Source organism: Neofelis nebulosa, chromosome 10, assembly GCF_028018385.1.
Source record: "Neofelis nebulosa isolate mNeoNeb1 chromosome 10, mNeoNeb1.pri, whole genome shotgun sequence".
Lineage (NCBI taxonomy): Eukaryota > Metazoa > Chordata > Mammalia > Carnivora > Felidae > Neofelis > Neofelis nebulosa.
In genome coordinates, this window is record NC_080791.1 from 86,964,417 (window position 1) to 86,987,921 (window position 23,505).

The 23,505-nt window shown below is 35.4% G+C and overlaps 1 protein-coding gene across 1 annotated transcript in view; it reads right to left on the bottom strand.

The window, feature by feature from the left end:
* CCDC73 (coiled-coil domain containing 73) overlaps nt 1–21,413 on the bottom strand; it is a 127,195-nt gene extending 105,782 nt beyond the window's left edge. The window contains exon 1 of the mRNA XM_058688564.1: nt 21,262–21,413. Coding sequence (XP_058544547.1) covers nt 21,262–21,399 — 138 coding nt within the window. The 5' untranslated portion in view covers nt 21,400–21,413. The remainder of the gene's footprint in view (nt 1–21,261) is intronic.
* Between the last annotated feature and the right edge of the window lie 2,092 nt (nt 21,414–23,505).

Here is a 23,505-nt window from a genome sequence, read left to right on the forward strand (position 1 = left end):
TATTCACTCCAGTTAATTTATTATATATATTAAAGAAAGAGCTTTAGACAAGGAGTAGAGAGGTCAGAGTACTAGTCTCTTAAAAGCTCTGGGTTTTAGGTTGGACTAGAAGCTATCTCAAGTCACTTCCACCTCTAAAATTCTATAATTTCATGATCCTGAAAAAAAGACTAATCATTAAGAATACACCTCTAAGATCATAGAGAGAAGAAAGTACAGAAAGATGACCCTGACAATCACCATTTATCAGATCACTAGAGGTTGAGAAATTGAGGCGGATTCACCAGCAGTCTTATGGGGACTGACTGACTTAGTGTTCAGGACCCACCAAGAAGGAGTGATTCTGGAAAATACCCTATGATTTTACTTGGAAGCCCAAGGAACTACACTCTTAGAACAGAAGATAGAAATAAACTATCCCTCACAAGGAAACAACTTCCAATAAGCTCAGTCTCTGATGGGTAAAATGATCTGGCCCATCCTAATTTCCAAAAGCAAAAATGAAACTCTGTAGATGAAGATGACATCATCCAAAGCCTCAAATTTTCTTTGCAATATTTCATGTACAAATGAAGTCATTCAATCAAAATTTACCCTACATCCCAGGAGGTAAAATAAATGATCAAGAGAAAAAAAAGACATAATAGAAATGGATCTGTAAGAGGTCCAGATATTGGAGTACACACAGACTTTAAAATATATAAAACTAATATGCTAAATAAATTATATGACAAAATTAATTTCAGCACAGGAATGAAAATTATAAAAGAAAAACCAAATAGAAATTTCAGAATTGAAAAATACAAGTGCAATTAAGAACTCAATAAACAGACTTTATCAGTAGATTAAATAAACTGAAGAGATCAGTAAATTGACAGAAGAAAATAACCAGACTGAGGTTACCTGGGTGGCTCAGTCAGTTAAGCATCCAACTTCAGCTCAGGTCGTGATCTTGTGGTTCATGAGTTTGAGCCCTGCATCAGGCTCTGTGCTGACAGCTCAGAGCCTGGAGCCTGCTTCGGATTCTGTGTGTGTGTGTCTCTCTCTCTGCCCCTCCCACGCTCATACTGTGTCTCTCTCAAAAATAAAAACATTTAAAAAAAAAAAAAAAAGACTGCAACATGGACAGAAAAGGAAAAAGAAAAATATAGACAAAACACTCAATAATGACATAGGAGATTTGAACAAGATTGACAAAGTTGCCCAAATTCATATTCATAGAACACTGCATGAAAGAAAAAAAGAGTATGTGTTGTTTTCAAGTTCATTTATGCTGGCATATTTACCAAAATTGATTATATGCTTGGCTAGAAAGCAAAACTCCACAAATATTAAGTGACTGAGATTATATAAAGAATATATTATCTGGTATAACAAAATTATGCTTGAATCAATTGTTTAAAGTTAACAAAAAAGAAAATATTTGTAAAAGAAGTAGTATATTTCTAAATAAATCATGAGTCAAAGAAGAAATTACAATGGAAATAAGAAAATAATTTGAACTGAGTGATAATGAACATAAAATATATAAAAATATGTAGGATTTAACTAAAGCCATATGCCAAGAGAGAAGATTTTAGCCTTAAGTGCTTTATGTTAAAGAAAAAATGTTTAAATTAATTAACTAAATATCCATCTCCAAAAGTTCAAAACAAAAAGAATAGCAAATTAGAGACACCTAATGTCTAGAGACACCAAATTAGAGCCACTAAGCCTGAGTGGCTTAGTAGGTTGAGCGCCCAACTCTTCAGTTCAGGTCGTAATCCCAGGGTCATGGGATCAAGTACCACATTGGGCTCCATGCTGAATGTGCAGCCTGCTTAAGATTCATTCATGCATTCATTCATTCATTCCCTCTCTCTTTCCCTCTCTCTCCCTCCCACCCCTCTCCCCCACTTGCTCTCACTCTCTAAAAAAAAAAAGAAAGAAATTAGATAAGGAAAGAGCAAATATTAATAAAAGACAAATATGCAATAGAGAAAATCAGCAATGCCAAAATTTAATTCCTTCAAAAGACTAACACAACTGATAAACCCTTAGAAAGACTGACCCCAAATTCCTACTCATTCATAATCTCTGCATGAGTTACTCCTTCTATGATGCTTTTCTCATTACCCACTTAGTAAAGTTAGCCACGTCCTTATCCATACTCTCCACATAGTATATTGTGCACTCCTTGCTTATAAGGTTTTATAATCTCTAAAACCTGGCACAGTAAATTCATAGTAAATGTTAAATGAATGACCAAATACAGTCTTACATGCTTAATATCTCTTTAAAATAAAAAAAGAACCCTTAATTTGTACTACAGTGTTTCTTGACTTTCAGTGTTTCAAAGTCTGAATTATTTTTACAGAATTTTTATTTTGAAATAATTTTAGATTTACAGAAGACTTATAAAGAAAGTAGAGTTTATATATACCCTTTACCCTGCTTCCATAACATTAAAATCTTACATAAGTAAAGGTAAGAAAATAACATTATTACAATACCATTAATTAGACTACAGAGTTTATTCAGATTTCACTAGAGTTTATTCATTTTTCCACCAATTGTTCCAGGACAATATGGGACACTGTGTTGCATTTAGTCATCATGTCTCCTTAAGCTTTTCTTGTCTATGATAATTTCTCAGTTCCTTTTTTTTTTTTTTTAAGACTTTGACACTTTGACAAGTATTATTGAGATACCTTGTAGAATGTCCCACACATGGGGTTTGTCTGATATTTTTCTCATTATTAGAATACATTTGGGGGAAGAATAGTATAGAGGTAAAGTTTCCTTCTCATCATATCATGAATATTTGATATTCACACAAATTGTTGACACCACATGAATTATTTCTAAAGACATTAACTTTAATCACTTAGTTAAGGTGGTATCTGTCAGGTTTCTGCACAGTAACTTATTTTCCCTTTGTATCATCTAGTCATTAGAACTTAGTGCAAGCAAAACAGGGATAATTAAACTACACTTCCTTGAAGGACAATTATCAAACAATTTGTGAACAAGTATAAAACCACCACACTAGGGGTTAGATCAGGAAGATGGTGAGGTTGGAGGATCCTGAGCTCATTTCATCCCAACCCACACAATGATAACAACTACATCTGACCAACTAACTCTGAAAACAACCTGAAGACTGGCAGAAGAGACCTTCCACAGCTAATCACAGAAAGAAGCCACATTAAAAAGTAGAAGAGGTGGAGACAAAGATGGGAACAAACTCTCAGCAAGACTAACCACAAATGGAAGGGACACTACAGGCATGGAGAAGCAAGAGGATCAGACCTCATACCAGGCACCCCAAGCACTGGGGACCTGCACTGGGAAGATGAGTCCCCATAATACCTGGCTTTGAAAACAAGGCAGGTGCTTAACTACAGAACCTTTTAAAATCAGTGGGGCTTAACTCTGGGTACTTTAAAATCAGCAGGCTTACCTCCAAGAAAGCCAGAGAGCAATAGGAAACTGAGTGTCTACCCTTAAAGAGCCAGTGTAATGAATAACTTGCCCAAGACACAGCACAGAAGTAGCATAAAAAGCACATGGCGTATAAGTGAAGATTTATTTACTAATCTCAGGATGTACACTGAGGGACAGAGATCTTCAGGAGCTTCTCCAAGAACAAAAATGCTCATGGGCACTATTTCCCTTTCCCTCCCTCAGTCTAGATAGCCAGTCACTTTTGAAAACCAGCACTATCACTCTCCACCTATCTTGCTAGAATGCCCCCCCCCTTCCTCTGAGGACTCACCCAATCCAACTCACCCTACTCAAGACACATCCCTCCAAAGCAGCTCCTGACCTGCCACACCCTGAAAGCAGCCCTGGCAGGGACTTGCACCACTCCAAAGTGACTCCTGCCCTGGAGAGATGGGAAGACAACTACACACACCTTTGTATCTGTAGTTATAGCAGCTAAGCCTTTTAGCTGGCTGTGCAGGGAGAAAGTCCTGCCATTCTGAGTGCCCACAGCTGTGACAGAGAGACTAATTGCCAACAACTAGCCTGACTGCTGCCCCTGCCACCCCTACAAGCCTGGGACAGCCTCAGACATGTCCCTCAATAGTGTAGGGACCAGGAGGACCTGGATGGTTCACTCAGTACAGCATCTGACTCTTGATCTCAACATCTTGAGTTTGAGCTCCACAATGGGAATAGAAATTACTTAAAAAACAAAAAAACAAAAAATGAAAAACAGTGCAGGAACCGAACCTACCCAGTGTACTCACAGTGAGCAAAACGGGTCACTACAGCCAACTGGACTAAAGACAAATGCAACTCAGCCACAACAGTAGGGCAAATGTAGCCCACATAGGAAACACCCTAGGAATGACTGTTCTGGTGAACAGTGGGCATTGTGCTAGAGGGTACCACAGGACCTTTTCTACACAAGGCCACTAAATTCAAGACCCGGAGATGTATCTGAACCTCCTAATACACAGAAACAAATACAGAGAGTTAGACAAAATGAGGAAACAGAAGAGTATGTCCCAAATGAAAGAATAGGACAAAATGACAGCAAAAGAGCTAAATGAAATTGAGATAAGCAATATCCCTGATAAAGAATTCAAAGTAATGGTCTTACAGATATTACTAGACTTGAGAAAAGAGTGGATAAACTCACTGAGAACTTTAATAAAGAGAAAATATAAAAAGAATCAAAGAGGGGGGCGCCTGGGTGGCGCAGTCGGTTAAGCGTCCGACTTCAGCCAGGTCGCGATCTCGCGGTCCGTGAGTTCGAGCCCCGCGTCAGGCTCTGGGCTGATGGCTCGGAGGCTGGAGCCTGTTTCCGATTCTGTGTCTCCCTCTCTCTCTGCCCCTCCCCCGTTCATGCTCTGTCTCTCTCTGTCCCAAAAATAAATTAAAAAAAAAAAAAAAAAAAAAAAAAAAAAAGAATCAAAGAGGAAGAATTCAATAGCTGAAATTAAAAAAAAATACACTACAGGGAATCAACAACTGATTAGAGGATGCAAAATAAAGAATCAGCAATCTGAAGACAAGATAATAAAAAGCAACCAGGCTGAAGAGCAAAAAGAAAAAATAATAAAATGAGAATAGATTAAGAGAACTCACAACATTATCAAGTGTAAGAACATCTGCATTACAGGGATCCCAGAAAGAGAAGAGAGAGAATGAGGAGAAGAAATAATAGCTGAAAACTTCCTGAACTGGGGAAGGAAACAGACATCCACATCCAGGAATTACAGACAGATTCTAACAAGATTAACCCAAAGAGGTCCATACAGAGATATGTCAATAATTAAAATGGCAAAAGATAATGATAAAGAATTTTAAAAGCAGCAAAAGAAAATAGATATATCAAATGATTTTTTAGCAGAAACTTAGCAGGCCAGAAGGAAGTAGCATGATATATTCAAAATGCTGAAAGGAAAAAACCTCCAAGCAAGATTTCCCTACCCATCAAGATTGTCATTCAGAATAGAAGGAGAAACCAGCCTTCTAAGAAATGTTTAAGAAATACTTAAGAGTGGGGAAAGAAAGGTCATAGCTTAGAAGAAAATTACAAAAGAAAAAATTTTCAGATAATAAGGTAGTAGGATTAATCAATTATAGTAGTAAATCAATTATATCTACAAAAATCAAAGGGATACAAAATAAAAAGACGTAAAATATGACATACATAAAATGTGGAGGAGGTAGTAAAATTTAGTACTTTTAGAGTGTGTTCAAACTTAAGTGAGCATCAACTTACTATAAACTGCTATACACATAAGATGTTATATATGAACTTAATGGCAGCCACAAATCAAAAATCTATAATTATAATAGATACACACACACACACACACACACACACACACACACACACACACACAAAGAAAGTAATCCAAGTAAAACACTAAAGAAAGCCATCAAATGACATGGGAAGAGAGCAAGAGAAAAAGAAAGGAACAAAGAACTATAAAAAACAACCAGAAAACAATGACCAAAATAGCAATATATACACAAGTATCAGTAATTACGTTAAATGTAACTGGACTAAATGACCCAGTCAAAAGATGTAGAGGTGACCGAACAGATTAAAAAACAAGACCCATTTATATGCTGCCTAAAAGAGACTCACTTCAGACCTTAAGATACATACAGACCAACAGTGAAGGGCTGAAAAAGCATAGTACATGCAAATGGAGGGGGAAAAAGGGTCAGTGTAGCAATACCTGTATCAGAAAAAATAGACTTTTTTTTAATGTTTATTTTTGGGACACAGAAAGACAGAGTGGGGGAAGGGCAGACAGCAAGGGAGACACAGAATCTGAAGCAGGCTCCAGGCTCTGAGCTGTCAGCAGAGCCTGATGTGGGACTTGAACCCACAAAGCGTGGGATCATGACCTGGGCCAAAGTCGGATGCTCAACCAACTGAGCCACCCAGGCGCCCCTCAGACAAAATAGACTTTAAAACAATGACTGTAGCAGGGGAGTCACACATTATGCCACAAGTCTCAATAATTTAAAAAAGACTGAAATCATATCAAGCATCCTTTCTGAGCATAATATTATGAAACTAGAAATCAATTATAAGAAAATATCTGGGGGCACCTGGGTGGCTCAGTCAGTTGAGTGCCTGATTCTTGATTCCTACAACAAAAGAGGCAAGAATATACAATGGAGAAAAGACAGTCTCTCCAGCAAATAGTGCTGGGAAAACTGGACAACTATACACAAAAGAATGAAACTGGACCACTTTCTAACACCATACACACACAAAAAAACCCCAAAATGGATTGAAGACCTAAATGTGAGATATGAAACCAAAAACTCTTAGAAGAAAACATAGGCAATAATCTCTTTGATATAAGTCTTAGCAACATCTTTCTAGATATGTCTCCTCAGATAAGGGAAAAAAGCAAACTAAACTATTGAGACTATACTACAATAATACGCTTCTGCATAGTAAAGGAAAATCAACAATATTAAAAGGCAACCTACTGAATGAGAGATGATATCTGCAAATAATATATCTAATAAGTGGTTAATATTCAAAAGATATAAAGAACTTATATTATGTTGTATAGTGACAGATAGTAGCTATACATGTAGTGAGCAAAGCATAAAGTAAACTTGTCAAATCACTGTTATACACCTGAAACTAGTGTAACATTAATTACATATATAAGCCATATATTTATAGATTTATTTTAAAAGAATGTATATAACCCAAAGGCAAAAAGAACACAAATAACTCAACTAAAAAATGGGCAGAAGACCTGAATAGTCATTTTTCCAAAGAAGACATGCAAATGATCAACAGATACATGAAAAGCTACTCAACATCACTAATCATCAGAGAAACACAATCCAAAACCACAATGAGACATCACCCTACACTTGTCAGAATGCCTAGGATCAAAAAGACAAGAAATAACAAGTACTGGTGAGGATGTGGAGAAAAAGGAACCCTTGTGGACTGTTGGTGGGAATGTAAATTGGTGCAGCCACTATGGTAAACAGTATGGAGATTCCTCAAAAAATTAAAAATAGAAATACCATAAGATCTAGTAATTCTATTACTGGGTACTTACCCAAAGGAAAAAAAAAAAACACTAATTCAAAAAGACAGATGCACCACTATTTTTACAACAGCCAAGATATAGAAGCAACCCAAGTGTCCACTAATAGGAAGATAAAGAAGATGTAAAAAAAAAAATTAAAAAATAAATAAAGACAGCAGCAACTTATTACTCAACACATCTCCGGAGATAAGGGAAACAAAAGCAAAAGTGAACTATTGGGACCTCATCAGAATAAAAAGTTCTGCACAGTGAAGGAAACAATCAGCAAAACTAAAAGGCAACCAAGAGAATGGGAAAAGGTATTTGCAAATGACATGTCAGATAAAGGGTTAGTATCCAAAATCTATAAGAACTTACCAAACTCAACACCCAAAAAACAAATCATCCAATGAAGAAATGGGCAAAAGACATGGACACTTCTCCAAAGAAGACATCCCGATGGCCAACCAACACATGAAAAAATGCACAACATCACTCTTCATCAGGGAAACACAAATCAAAACCACAATGAGATACCACCTCACGTGGTCAGAATGGCTAACATTAACAACTCAGGCAGTAACAGATGTTGTCCAGTATGCAGAGAAAAAGAAACACTTTTGCACTTTTGCAAACTGGTACAGCCACTCTGGAAAACAGTATGGAGGTTCCTCAAAAAATTAAAAATAGAACTACCTTACAACCCATCAATTGCACTAGTAGGTATTTATCCAAGGGATACAGGTATGCTGTTTCAAAGGGGCACATGCACCATGTGTTTACAGCAGCACTATCAACAATAGCCAAAGTATGGAAAGAGCCCAAATGTCCATCGATGGATGAACGGATGAATGGATAAAGAAGATGTGGTGTGTGTGTGTGTGTGTGTGTGTGTGTGTGTAATGGAGTATTACTCAGCAATCAAAAAGAATGAAATCTTACCATTTGCAACTACGTGGATGGAGCTAGAGGGTATTATACTAAGCAAAATTAGTCAGAGAAAGACAGATATCATATGACTTCACTCATATGAGGACTTTAAGACACAAAACAGATGAACATAAGGGAAGGGAAGCAAAAATAATATAAAAACATGGAGGGGGACAAAACATAAGAGACTCTTAAATATGGAGAACAGAGGGTCACTGGAGGGGTTGTGGGAGGGTGGATGGGCTAAATGGGTAAAGGGAATTAAGGAATCTACTCCTGAAATCTTTGTTGCATTATATGCTTAGATGTAAATTTAAAAAAATAAATAAATAAAAAAAAAAAATAAAGATGTGATATGAATATACAGTAGACTACTACTCAGCCATAAAAAAAAGAATGAGATCATTTGGGACCGCGTGAATGGGTTTGAGGGTATTATGCTAAGTGAAATAATTCAGATACCAAAAGACAAGTACCATAGAATTTCAGTTATATGTGGAATCTAAAAAACAAATGAACAAAGAAATAAACAAATAGACTCTTAAATACAGAGAACAAACTGGTGTTTTCCACAGGGGAAGTGGGTGAAGGGATAGATGAAATAGATAAAGGGAATTAAGATGTATTAAACTGCCAGGTATAAAATAAGTCATGAAGATGAAAAGTATAGCATGAGGAAGATAGTCAACAATATTGTAATAACATAGTATGATGACAGATGAGGACAACACTTGATTGTGGTGAGCAATGAGTAACATACAAGACTGTTGAATCAGTATGTTGTATACCTGAAACCAATATAACATTGTATGTTAATTATACTTCAATTAAAAAAAGGAAAAAAAAAAAAACAGTAGGGGCACCTGGGTGGCTCAATTGGTTAAGCGTTCAGCTCAGGTCATGATCTCACAGTTCCTGAGTTCAAGCCCTGCATGGAGAAGGCTGCTGTCAGCACAAAGCCCGCTTTGGATCCTCTGCCCCCCTCTCTCTCTGCCCCTCCTTTTCTCTCTCTCTCTCTCTCTCTCTCTCTCTCTCTCTCTCTCTCTCTCTAAAAAATAAATAAAACCTTGGGGGAAAAAAACAGTTAACTTACCAAATCATTTGGGGAAGATATTGTGTGACTATACAACTATTCTGTTTCACCTATACGTTTCATCCACTAATTTTAGCCTTCATCAGTGGATCCTGCCTGGAGCAATTATTACTGTAATGTTCTTTTTCTTATTTTTTTTATTGTTTACTTACTTTTGAGATAGAGATAGAGAAAGAGAGTGAGGGGCAGAAAGAGAGGGGGACAGAGGATCCAAAGATGGCTTTGTGCTAACAGCAGTGATCTCCATGTGGGGCTTGAATTCAGGAACTGTGAGCTGAAGTCAGATGCCTAACCGACTAAGCCAACCAGGTGCCGCTATTACTGTAATGTTCTAAGGGCAATTTTCTATCTCTCTCCTTTCTCCTACGTTAATTGTAATCTCCCGTAAAGAAGATTTATTGTCTCCCCCATTTATTTCAATCATTTATTTCTATTAGTAGGAAATAATGGATATTTAGTTTGTTCTTTGGGTTATAATCCAATACTATTCTTATTTATTTCATTGCCCAAATTGTTCCAGCTTTGTCCATGGGGAGCTCTTTCAGGCTGGCCTCTGTATCCTTCTGACATTTTATTTCATACTTTGCAGCACTACAAGATGCCCAACCCTAGAATAACCATTTCTCCAAGAAGTCCTGGTTGCTTTTATTAATGATATTTAGAACCAAGATCCAGGCACTATATATAGTTGCTGATACTGAGTTGTCACTATTTTTAGGCCTTTCCAGCAGAATATACTAACCCATGTACATATGTATGTCTATAATTCTGTATGTTTCTATCTGCATATAATGAAATCATAAGTTCATAGTGAGACCTCCAACTCTAATCTAGCACCACAGAGCTCATTCTAGCCTCTCCTCTTGCTTATGTGTAACTTCTTCAACAGAGAAAAACATTCTACCTAGCCCTCATTACAGTTTGCTAATTTGTTCAACCTTAGCATACCTGTAGTTTCAGTCTTACTCCCACAAGAAACAAATTTACCAACTAGAGACAGTGTTTATGTACCTTTTTGGTTTTATCCTTATAGTATCTAGTCAAAATAGTTTCTCAAAGTTACTTAAGTCAACTTCTTTTCTCACCCATTTCTTTCCCTGAAGTGATGTCATATGTTAGTGAAACAGTTACATATATTTTCACAGTCTGCATTCCATCTTGGAATTCTTCTGAATCCTGACTGAATTTTTGCATACTGTATAGTATTTATGCATACTGTATAGTATCACTGTTTGTGGTGTTAGTTTTACAGGTTTTGACAGATGTGTGGAGTAATGTTTCCACCACCACTTTACCATACAGAATGGTCTATCACTTCTCTTCTCTTATGCATTCCATTTATAGTTAATCCCTATCAACACCTGGTAACCACTGATTTGTTTTCATCCCTATAGTTTTGTCTCTTCCAGAATGTCATATAAATGCACTGGATAATACAACAGCTTCTTGAATCTGGCTTCTTCCACTTAGAAAAAAATCATTTAAAATGTAATTCACTTAAGATTCACACTTTCATTTTGAAGATATTTTGGAAGAATAGAATTCTACGTTGTTAGGTATTCTTTTAGCACTTTAAATTCTCATTTGTCTTTTGGGCAGAATGATTTTTATTGAGAAGTCCACTACCAATTGTATTACTGTGCCTTTGAAACTAATGGATATTTTACCACTTTGGCCTGCCTTTAAGATTTTCCATTTGGTTTTTCAGTAGTCCTATGATACATCTGGGAGTGATTTCCTTTGTATTCATCACACTTGGGTTTTACAGAGTTTTCTAAATCTGCAGGTGGCATTTTACTATTATCTACTATCATCCAGTTCTCTAATCTTCTCTTCTGCTGTGTCTAAGGAGCTGTTAAATCTATGGGGTTCTTAATTTGGAGTATTGTATATTTTACTTACAGGAAAAATTTCCATTTGATTATTTAAGATTTCAAGCCTCAGATAAAATTCTCCATCTCTTACCTTTTTTTCTCAATTCTAATTTCTTCAATGTATTAATTATAATATAAATTTCCTTTTCTATTTAAAATGCCCATTTTCTATTTAAATTCTAATATCCAAATCACATATTGTTTTTTATTGTCTGGTTTTTATATTGGTGTTAAAAGATAACGTACTATCTCATGGCATGCCAAATACTTTATATAATGATAAAAAATTTTATTTTTTTATTTATTTAAAAAATTTTTAATGTTTTATTTATTCTTGAGAGAGAGAGAGAGAGCATGAGCGAGGGAGGGGCACAGTGAGAGAGGGACACAGAATCCGAAGCAGACTCCAGGCTCTGAGCTGTCAGCACAGAGCCCGACATGGGGCTCGAACTCACTAACTATGAAATCATGACTTGAACCAAAGTCAGACGCTCAACTGACTGAGCTACCCAGGCGCCCTGATAAAAAAAAAAAATTTTTAATGTTTATTTATGAGAGAGAGGGAGAGTGTGTGAGTGGAAGAGAAGTAGACAGAGAGGGAGACACAGAACCTGAAGCAGGCTCCAGGCTCTGAGCTATCAGCAGAGAGCCCGACGCGGGATTTGAACTCACATACCATGAGATCATGACCCGAGCTGAAGTTGGGTTAACGAACTGAGCCACCCAGGCACCCCTATGATGTTATATCTTTTACTGTAAAACAGCCTCAAATTACACAATGGGTACAAGAACACTATAAAGAACTTTTACTCTTCTGAAATAACCATAGTTAATGGTTAAATATATATCCTTCCAGAACTGCTTTCTGTGACTATACATTTACTTTTATTTTTAAAAAAACAACTTGCATTTTTCACTTAATGATATACAAGCAGCCCTCAAAATTCCAATACACACAAATTTCAGTTGCCTTATTTGGTCAAACACCACCAGTTCCCCAGCAACATGGTTCAAATTTCAGTTGAACAAGACTGTGAGTAATTGCACAAACTTCACTGCTAACTCTTCAATCCACAAACTGCTTCTAAATAACAGATCATGATCTGTGATCAATCATGTCACTTATCTCACTGTCTGTCAATGACTAGTCATGTGTGTCTGTTAGTCAGTCTATGCCAAGACAGTAAATGTAAGGTGTTTTCCTTTCTTGTCTCCTAGTGATAAATCCACATAACATTTTATAAAAACAGATAATCCAAAAAGGGAATTAGCCAAAAAAACGGAAGTGCAGAAAAAGAAAAAATAACATTGGAAGTAAAATTCAAATAAAATATAAATGGAGTTACAGAATAGCTACATTGTCAGTCCATCAATGGGATATATTAATAAACTTACAATTATAATATAGTTACATATCTAATAAAGGAATGTGATTCATATTACCCTGTAAGTTTTATTATAATTTGAGCAAAAATATAATATGGTATGTTTTAGATTTTTAAAACATACTGTAAAATTCACACTTAATACTTTCAATAGAAGAGAATACTCTGAAAGAGAAACATGAAGTAGAAGTGGGGAAAATACACATAAGTTAATTCTGACTGCAGTGATATCTTATATATTAATTATTAACCTTTGGTTATGTAAGACTACTTTGGTTTCATATAGTTTATTCTTAATACTTTTCATTTGGGTTGTGAATGTTCATTTCTCGCTAATTTTTCAAAATAAAATTAGATTTGTCAACCCAGTAATATTCTCCAAAAAAAGCAGTTTAAAACATTTTTAAAAATTAACATTTTATTTATCTTTTATTTCTCCATGGAAAGGTGAAATTTTATGGTACTATATATGTACCTTTAGAAAATCTCTATGGTCAATTGGCCAGTTTGCAATACTATTTTCGTGCTCCTTTCATTTTGGTAGACACAAAATTCAATACGATCATATACCTCTATTTTTACTTTGACTTCAGTCTTATTGAGAAAGACTATCTGATAGATACCTGAGCTGAATTCCATTTTTGTGCTTTTATATTTTACTGAATGATTAGTTGTAATTATTTCATGTGAAAAAACATTCAAATTTAAATGTAGAATATGTGTCAACTGTTTGTGGAATTTTTCTTAAGTTTAAATATGTTCCTCTGGAAAGCTTTTTTTAATAAAATTATTTCATACATCATTGCATATCCATTCAAATATATATATTATACATTCTAAATACTGGAATAAAAATCAGATTGCTATAAGAGGAGGGGGAGGAGGAAGAGGAGGGGGAGGGGGAGGAGGAGGAAGAGGAGGGGGAGGAGGAGGAGGAGGAGAAGGAGAAGAGCTGACCATAATAATGTTAACACTACTGCCATTTGAGAGACCCTAGAAAGGAAGCCAGAGGAACAAAGATAGACATATCAACATAAATGAAAATTGACTGTGGAAGGGAACTGAGTGTGATAAAAAGGATGAAGATGTCCCAGAATTAGTAATGCCAGCAAAAATAGCACATTGAAGGAGTTCTCAAAGATATGTGACAATGTTATAAATGCAAAAGGTAAAAGATGGGAAGCTGATCCAAACCTGAACAGGAGTATTATAATTTGCAAAGGCAGAGAAATAATGCTAACTCCATATTGTGAGTGACACAGCAATAAGGTAAATTATAGTATACTAAATATTTTTTTCATTTTTCTTTATTTATAATAGAAGAGAGTATATAATGTTTCCAAAAATATTTTTAAGTCACAGAACAATCACAAATTTTAATTTTTTTTTAAGAAAAAATTTTTGCTTGCAGAGTCATTTTTATGGTCCTACACTACCATGTACCATCTACATCTCCCATGTTAGTGCATATGTACCTCCCTTACTCTTTTTAAGAGCTACATAATATTCTACATATCTGATTCAGTCACTAATTCTGCATATCAAACCCTAAAACCTAGTGATTTAAAATAACAATTTATTGGGGTGCCTGGGTGGCTCAGTCAGTTAAGCATCTGACTCTTGGTTCTGGCTCAGGTCATCATCTTGCAGTTTGTGAGTTCAAGCCCTACATCGGGCTCCGTGCTCATGGTACAGAGCCTGCTTGGGATTCTTTCTCCCTCCCTTTCTGCCCCTCCCCTGCTCACTCATTCTCTCTCTCAATCGCAAAATAAATACATCAACTTAAAAAAATTTTTTAAATAACAATTTATTAAGCCTCACAATTCTATACATTGACTGAGCTCAGACAGTTCTTCCGCTTCACGTAATATGGATCAGGTTACTCATGCAGAGGCATTCACCTGGTAGCTTGGCTGGGGCTGCAATGATCATAATGTTGTCCCACTCCAGTGTCTCTCCTCATGTACCTTCCATCATTAAATAATCTGTTCTGAGTTTACGGCATGGCAACTGACTTCCAAAAGGGTATCTTCCAAGAGAACAAGCTCTAATGTACTCATCGAGTCTCTGGTTTGTTTCATGCTTATGAATGTATCGTTTGCCAAAGCAAGTCACATGACCAGGACTAAGATAATATGGGAGTAATCTACTCAAGGGTATGAATACCAAGAAGTATCATTTATTGAAAGTCACTAATGTAATAGTATCACTTATTTACCCTCTGTTAGTAGACATTTATACTGTTTATAATTTTTCCCATTAAAACACTATAGGATATTATCATTGTAAAAAATCTTTACCCAATTAAGCCCACACAAGATATTATCCTAGATAAAAGTATAAATTCTTCATACTTAACAATCAGGAAATTCTACATTTTAAATTTAGAGAGAAATTAATTTCTATTTATCATATGTACTAATTCACATCAGTAAAGAAAGGATAGAATAATACTCCTAAAAAATCTTGCCAATACTGGGGATTGTTCATCTTTTTTATGTGTTTTCACTAATTTGCATTTATTTTATTAATAGTAAAGTTAAGCATATTTTTGTATATTTTATGATTATTTATGTTTTCACTTTTTATTTTTCTATTGTGGTATTTTTAATTTGTATGTTTGTAAGTAAGATATTGATCCTTTCTTCAATTTTGCATGATGCTAATATCTTGTCTCAACCACTGGTTTTTAAACTTTGTTTATGGCAGATTTTATCCCATAGAAGCTAATAATTTGTATGTCATCATATCTAGCCATTTTTTCTTTCAGGTAAGCTAATCTCTATTCCTTAGACTACATAATTTATGTCTTATATTTTCTAGCATATATATACTTTTCTTGGCATTTTACTTTTTCTCCTAAAAGTTATTTTTGCATGTGAAGTATTATGAATTATCCAAATGTCATTTATTGACTGACTATCCTTCTTTTCTCCCACTTGATTTATTCTTTAACTGATTTACTTATTCCTACAACAGCATCACATTTTTAATTATTATAGTAGAGCATGTTTTAAATATCTAATAAAGCAAGTAGCACTTCATTCTTATCTTTTGAAAAGGTTCTTGTCTATACTCATACTTTTTTATTTTTCCAGTTTCATTGAGATATAACTGACATATAATGATGTATCAGCTTAAGGTGTACAAGGCAATGATCTACATATATAATCATACATTTTTCTTATGTATATAACTTTAGAATCATCCTGTCAAATTCTGAAAACATCCCACTGGGTTTTGATTGACATTACTTTAAATTTTTAGATGCTATCTTTATCTGTTCAATCTGCTAAAACAAAATACCACAGACTGGGTGCTTATAAAAAACAGAAATTTATTTTTCACAGTACTGGAACCTAGAAGTCTGAGATCCGGGTGCCCACATGATCAGGTTCTGTTTCTGATGAGAGGTGCTCCCCTGTTCATAACCTCACATTGTATAAGGGGCTAGGGAACTCTGTTAGGGCACTAGCCCCATTTATGAAGGCTCTATCCCTCCTGACTTAATCACCTCACAAAGACCCTACCTCCTAATACCCTCATACTGGACATTAGGTTTCAACATTTGAATTTTGGAGGACACAAATATTCAGACCATAGCAGATTCTTTTTTTTTTAATGTTTGTTTATTTTTGAGAGTGGGGGTAGGGGCAGAGAGAGATGGAGACACAGAATCTGAAGCAGGCTCTAGGCTCTGAGCTATCAGCACAGAGCCTGACATAGAGCTCAAGCCCACAAGCCATGAGACCATGACCTAAGCAGACGTCAGACGTTCAACCAACTGAACACCCAGGCTCCCATAGCAGATTCTTTGAAGGAACCACAGAAATGAAAAATATAGTTATTGAAATTTAAAACTCTAAGCAATTAGCTAGCAAGTAAAAACATCTGAAGAGATAATTAGGAAACAACAAAATGAATTACACAGAATGCAATAGAGAGGCAAATAGATAAAAAATATGAAAGAGTTAAGAATCATAAAAGATAAAATGATGTGGTCCAGTATGCTATCTAATGGGAGTTCCAGAAGAAGACAACAGAAGATAGGGGAGAGTCAGTACTCAAAAAGATCATGGGTGAAAATTTTCCTAAGATTCAGGAACCAAAATGAGTCTCACAAAATGTAAATAAATTCTCACCTAGACTCATTAAAACTGGAGCCAAATAAAGGGGAAAAGAAGCTCTAATGAGCAAATAGAAAGAAACAGAGTGGCAATTAAATGAACATCAACTTTCTCAACTACGACAAAAGAATTCAATAATCTCTTTAAAATACTGACAGAACATAAATGGCAATCTACAAATCCATGGCAAAATAAAGACATTTGAGGGAGAAAGGAAAGAGAAAAGAAAGCCTTGAGTTTACTATTAACAGACCTGTCAGTATTAAAACTAATTAGAAAAATGTAGATTAGCTGGGCCAGTTTCTGGAATACACAGAAGACAGCATCAACATTTTTACCACGATAAAGCTTCAGAGACAGCTAAAACCTAAAATTATTCTTTCTTCACAGCTATTTGCAATATCAAATTGAAGATAATTTATGATTGCATATTTTCTCTCTACTATTTGGGATGATACAAACCCTATTTCTATTGATTTGCTGATTATCCTGAAAACTTTAATATGCCTACATAACTAAACAAAGTCTACAGCTGGTCAATGTCTTATTTCCTAAACAATACAAGGACCTAACAATCAATTCCATCCAAGCGCATTAATAATCGTAGTTCAGTATTTTAGTTCTCCCTTTTTTAGCTTTACAAATTAAATACAATTATTACCTTTAGTTGCATATTTTTTGCTTTCTTTTTAAAATGCTAAACAAAAATATTTCTTCAGACTACCATGGGGAAATATTAAAATTTTTCAATAAAGACTGAAGAGAGCAGAGAGGGCATGTGAGGTAATCAACATCCCATAAATAGTTCCCAAATAAGATCTCTTGCTTAGTATGTCATACATGCCTCCCAACATTTTGTACAAAAATATTCCCATAGCTTTATTCATAATAGCCAACAACTAGTAACCACCTAAGTAACCATCAACAGATGGACCAACTGTATTACATTTACACAACGGAATAGTATTCTGCTATAAAAAGGAAAATCTACTGATATGTACAACACAAATTCATCTTTAAAATATACTGTGAATAAAAATAAATAAAATATTATACTGCATAAAATAAGCCTTATACATAAGAACATACATTATAATGATTCCTTTTACATGAATTTCTGGAACAGAGATAAACTAATCCATGGTGGAAAAAACTGGAACAGTTGACTCTGAATGGATAAGGATGAGGGATAAGTGACAAAGGACATGAAGCAACTTTCTGGGGGAGTTAGTAATGTTCTATATCTTGACAAAGAATCAGATGACATTTGTTAAAACTCATGAAATGGTGCAGTTAAGCACTATACACTTCATTGCACAGTTGACCTTTGAACATGAAGGTTAGGGGCACCAACCCCCAGCACAGTTGAAAATCTACATATAACTTTCCACTACCCCAAAACGACTACTGATAGTCTACTACTGACCAAAAGCCTTACCAATAACATAAACACTTTATTAACACATATTTTGTTTGTTACATGTATTATATACTGTATTCTTCCAATAGTTAGCTAGAGAAAAAAATGTTAAGAAATTTATAAGACAAATATGTTTACAGCATTGTACTGTATTTATTGAAAAAGAAACTGCATATAAGTGTACTTGTGCAGTTCAAACCCATGTTCAAGGGTCAACTGTATATACACCTTATATTAAAAGAAAAATACATAAATGCTGAACTTCAGTTAATGATATACATACTAAAGTATACTCATTTCAAACTTGCATGGAAATGCATCAAAAAAATAAGACCAATGATAGAAGAATATATATGAGACCAAGAGTAGAATCTGGGCAGTGAGTGTATTAGATTCCCATTACTGCTGTAACAAACTACAGCATATTTTTTGGCTTAAAACAGCGCATATTTATTCTATTACAGTTTGGGAAATCAGAAGTCTGATATGTTCTTAACTAAAATCAAGATGTTGTCTGGACTGCAGAGCTTCTGAAGTCTCCACAGAAAAATTCCTTGCCCCTTCCAGCTTCCACCTGCATTCCTTGACTCATGGCTTCCTTCTGCCATCTTCCAAAGCAGCGGCATAACACCTTCAAATCTCTTTCTGACCATGCCCCTACTTCTGTCATCACATCTTTTTCTCTGTAATTGATTATCCTGCTTCTTATTCTAAACCTTTGTGAAGACATTGGGTCCACCTGAATAATCTAGCGCAATCCCTCCATCTCAAAATTCATAATTTTATCACATCTGCAAAATCCCTTTTGCCATGTAAGGTCACATATTCAAAGGTTCTCAGGATTAGGATGTGGACATCAGTGGGATACCATTATTCTACCTACCATGGTGGGTATATGGGTGTTTACTATGCAATTCTTTCACCATTTATGTATTTTTTAAATTTTCCTAATAAAATATGAGGGAAAAGTTAAAATCCAGCAATAGGGATAAAGTGTTGCCACCATACTAAATCAACATGTATTTTCTTCCAATAAAAAGGAGGAATTTTTCCCCTTCTTACAAATAAAGTTCTTTCAATAAAGAATGTTATTAAAAGTCGTATTTACTGGGGTGCCTAGGTGGCTCAGTTGGTTGAGCATCAACTTTGGCTCAGCTCATGATCTTAACGGTTCCTGAGTTAGAGCTCCATGCTGTCATGGTTCCTGAGTTTGAGTCCCGCATCAGGCTCACTGCTATCAGCATGGAGCCTGCTTTGGATCCTCTGTCCCCATCTCTGACCCTCCCCCCCACCCTCTCTCTCAAAAATAAGTAAAACATTTTTTTAAAGTAGTATTTAGTTCTGCATTTAGCTACTAAAAACACCATTTCTATTGCTACACTGAAATTTTCAAAAGATTTTTAAGGGAAGTTTATTTTTTTTTTAAATGGAAATAGAAACAGACCAAATATAATGCTTAGAACATAGTAAAACATGAATATGAGGTTTTAAATTGTTACCTAGAGTTGCTTTAACTTAGAAAAGATACCACTTTAAGCTATTTTTACAAAAATCACTTTTTAATGCTTATCCAACACACCCTTTTTAAGCAGGACTTCTTCTTTATTAAATAGGCTTTTGTTATATAGATAATAAATAGCTTTTATATAGGATGATCATGGTAATTAAATTTTCTTAATATAACAAATTTCAATATTTTTAAATCCTAGAACAAAGTTCACATAATAAAAATGTTGTTTCAGATCTTTTCTCACAGCTCATTTTCAAGAAATCACCAAATTCTATTGATTCTCCTTCCTGTCTCTCCTGTTCTATCTTCACAGTTATATATAAATCCTAATGACCTCATCCCTAGATTATAATAATTTTATAATTTATTTTCTTCTCTCCAAAATTGTATCAACTCCAATCTATCTTACAGAGAGTTAACAACATATGCTTCAAATTTAGACACAAAGAGTCTCAGAAATGTAATGCTTTTAAGGAGTTTTGAACAATACGTATCTGCTGAAACCAAACATCTTTTACAATTTTATGCAGATATGCATGTGTCCCTTGGAAACAGCACTCCTGTACCCTTTGGGTAAATACCTACTAGTGCAATTGCTGGATCCTAGAGTAGTTCTATTTTTAGTTTTTTGAGGAACCTCCATACTGTTCTCCAGAGTGACTTCACAAGTTTGCATTCCCACCAGCAGTGCAAGAGGGTTCCCCTTTCTCCACATCCTTGCCAGCACCTGTTGTTTCTTGTGTTGTTAATTTTAGCCATTCTGGCAGGTGTGCAGCGGTAGCTCATCGTGGTTTTGATTTGTATTTCCCTAATGAGGACTAATGTTGAACATCTTTTCATGTGTCTGGTAGACATCTGATGTCTTCTTTGGAAAAATATTTATTCATGTCTTCTGCCCATTTCTTAACAGGGTTGTTTGTTTTTCAGGTGTTAAGTTTGGTAAGTTCTTTATAAATTTTGGATACTAACCCTTTATCAGATATGTCCTTTGCCAATATCTTCATGAGCTGTATTGTGAGATCTTGGGGTGCCTGGGTGGCTCAGTTGGTTAAGGGTCCAAATCTTGATTTTGGCTCAAGTCATGATCTCACAGTTCGTTAGTTCGAACCCCACACTGGGCTCTGCACTGCGAGTGCAGAGCCTGCTTGGGATTCTATCTCCCTCCCTCTGTCCCTCCCATGATTGTGCGTGTGCTCACTCTCTCTCTCTCTCTCTCAAAATAAATAAGTAAACTTTAAAAAAAGAACTGTAAGATCATGACCTAAGAAGAAATCAGGAGTCAGATGCTTAAACAACTGAGCCACCCAGGAGCCTCAATCCTACTTCTGAAACCAACAGTGCACTGTATATTAACTAAAAGATAAATAATAAAAAAAATTTTAAAGCATTATAAAAATGAGCTTACCCTTCTCATACGTAATTCTTCTAATGCTTCCAGCAAACTTGTTTTGAAATCTAGTAGCTGAATAGAAAACATGGTCTCTGAAGAACTTTGAAGAGCAAAGGTAGAGGATGATGAATCAGTCTTAAAATGATTCTCCATATTAACATTTACTTCCTGTAATATAAAAAGGTTTTAACTGAAAAAATCATTTATCTAGGTTTTTCAAGTAAAAGTACATTTACCATAAAGATATAACCACCTGTATCCCATAATACTTCAGGTTTAGCACTGAATAACAGTTTTATCATCAATACTATTCTAATCTCTTTTTTTTAATTTTTTTTTAATGTTTATTTATTTTTGAGACAGAGAGAGACAGAGCATGAACAGGGGAGGGTCAGAGAGAGAGAAAGACACAGAATCTGAAGAGGCTCCAGGCTCTGAGCCGTCAGCACAGAGCCCAACGCGGGGCTCGAACTCACGGACCGTGAGATCATGACCTGAGCCGAAGTCGGACGCCCAACCGACTGAGCCACCCAGGCGCCCCAATACTATTCTAATCTTGACACCACTTGTGTTTTGTGATGCATCCATAGTTTCTGTGGCTGAGGCTTTTTATGTTACCTTAGTACCTGCACAAACTAAATTTTCTTCCCCTAAACACCACATCTTAAAAGCTGGATTCCTAAACTGCAGGCAAGGTGTGACCCTTCAGTAACTGCTTCATACCAAGGCTGCCAGACCATGTGCTTCCTAACTTTGCCTTGATATATCGCATTTTGTAAGGATGCTATGAATACTAATAGTATTTCAATCTTTAAACCCTACAGAGTTGAAAGAGAAAGAATGAAGTAACTGCCTTTTACTAAAAGCCAAGACTTAAATATCTTTCTCAGTATGAGTCAGGCTACAAGAAACTTCTCTTTTCAACTTTTCATAATAATAAATATCAATTCACAGGTAGTTGGAAAGAAATGTACAGGGTGTCCATACACCACTCAGCCTCTTCCAATGTTAAGATCTTGCATATTAATAGTACACTATAAAAACTGTATATCTGACTTTGGTACAATACACAGAACTTATAAAATTCTTCCACCTATACATTCACTCATTTGTGTGTGGGTGTGTGTATAATTCTGTGCAAGTTTATGTATAGCTTCATGTAGCTACCACTACAATCAAAATATAGTACTGTACCATCAACAGTAGTTCCCTCATGCAGCTTGTTTCCATACCCACTACACTACTCTGTTCTCTATTTCTATAATTGTTTATTTCAACAGCATTATACACAAAATGGAATCCTACATCACGTAACCTATTAAGATTGAATTTTTTTCAGGGGTGCCTCACTGGCTCAGTCAGTAGGGTATGTGACTCGGTCTCAGGGTTGTGAGTTCAAGCCCTACGTTGGGTGTAAAGATTACTTTGAAAAATCAATGAATCAATCAATCTCATCTAATTTTAAAAAAAAGACTAGATTTTGTTCACTCATGATAATTACCTTGAGGTTCATCCAAGCTGTTGTATCAACAGTTCACTCCTTATATTGCTGAGTAATATTCCATAGTATGGACATACTATGGTTTAACCATGCACTCACTGAAAGACATCTGAGTCATTTTCACTTTGGGCTTTTATGAATAAAGCTACCATGAACATTCATATACAAGTTTCTACATAAGTTTTCATTTCTTAGAGATAAATGTCCAAGAGAACAATTGCTGGGCTGAATGAATACAGTCCACTTTTAGTTGTGAAAGAAACTACCAAACTATTTTCCAGAATGGTAATACCGTTTTACAGTCTCACTGGCAATGTTATCAGTGATCCAGCTTCTCCAAATCCCCACCAGTGTTTGGTGTCATCACTATTTTTTTTATCCTTGCCATTCTGATAGATATTATATTAGCAAGCATTATCTAAAGAAACAGAGCCAGTAGGATGTATATGTACAGAGAGAGAGAAAAAAAAATTCATTTTAAGGAACTGGCTCATGTGATTGGGAGTCCAGCAAACCTGAAATCCTCTGGGCAGGACAGTAGGCTGAAGACCCAAATAAGAGATGATATTTCAACTTGACCAAAGGCAGTCTCAAAGCAGACTTCCTTTAGGAACATGAGTTTTTCCTCTTAAGAACTTCTACTATTTGGATAGGAACACCCACATTATGGAGGATAATCTGCTTTACTGAAAGTCTACTGATTTAAATGCTGATCTCATCTAAAAATTACCTTCACAACAATGTCTAAACAGGTGTTT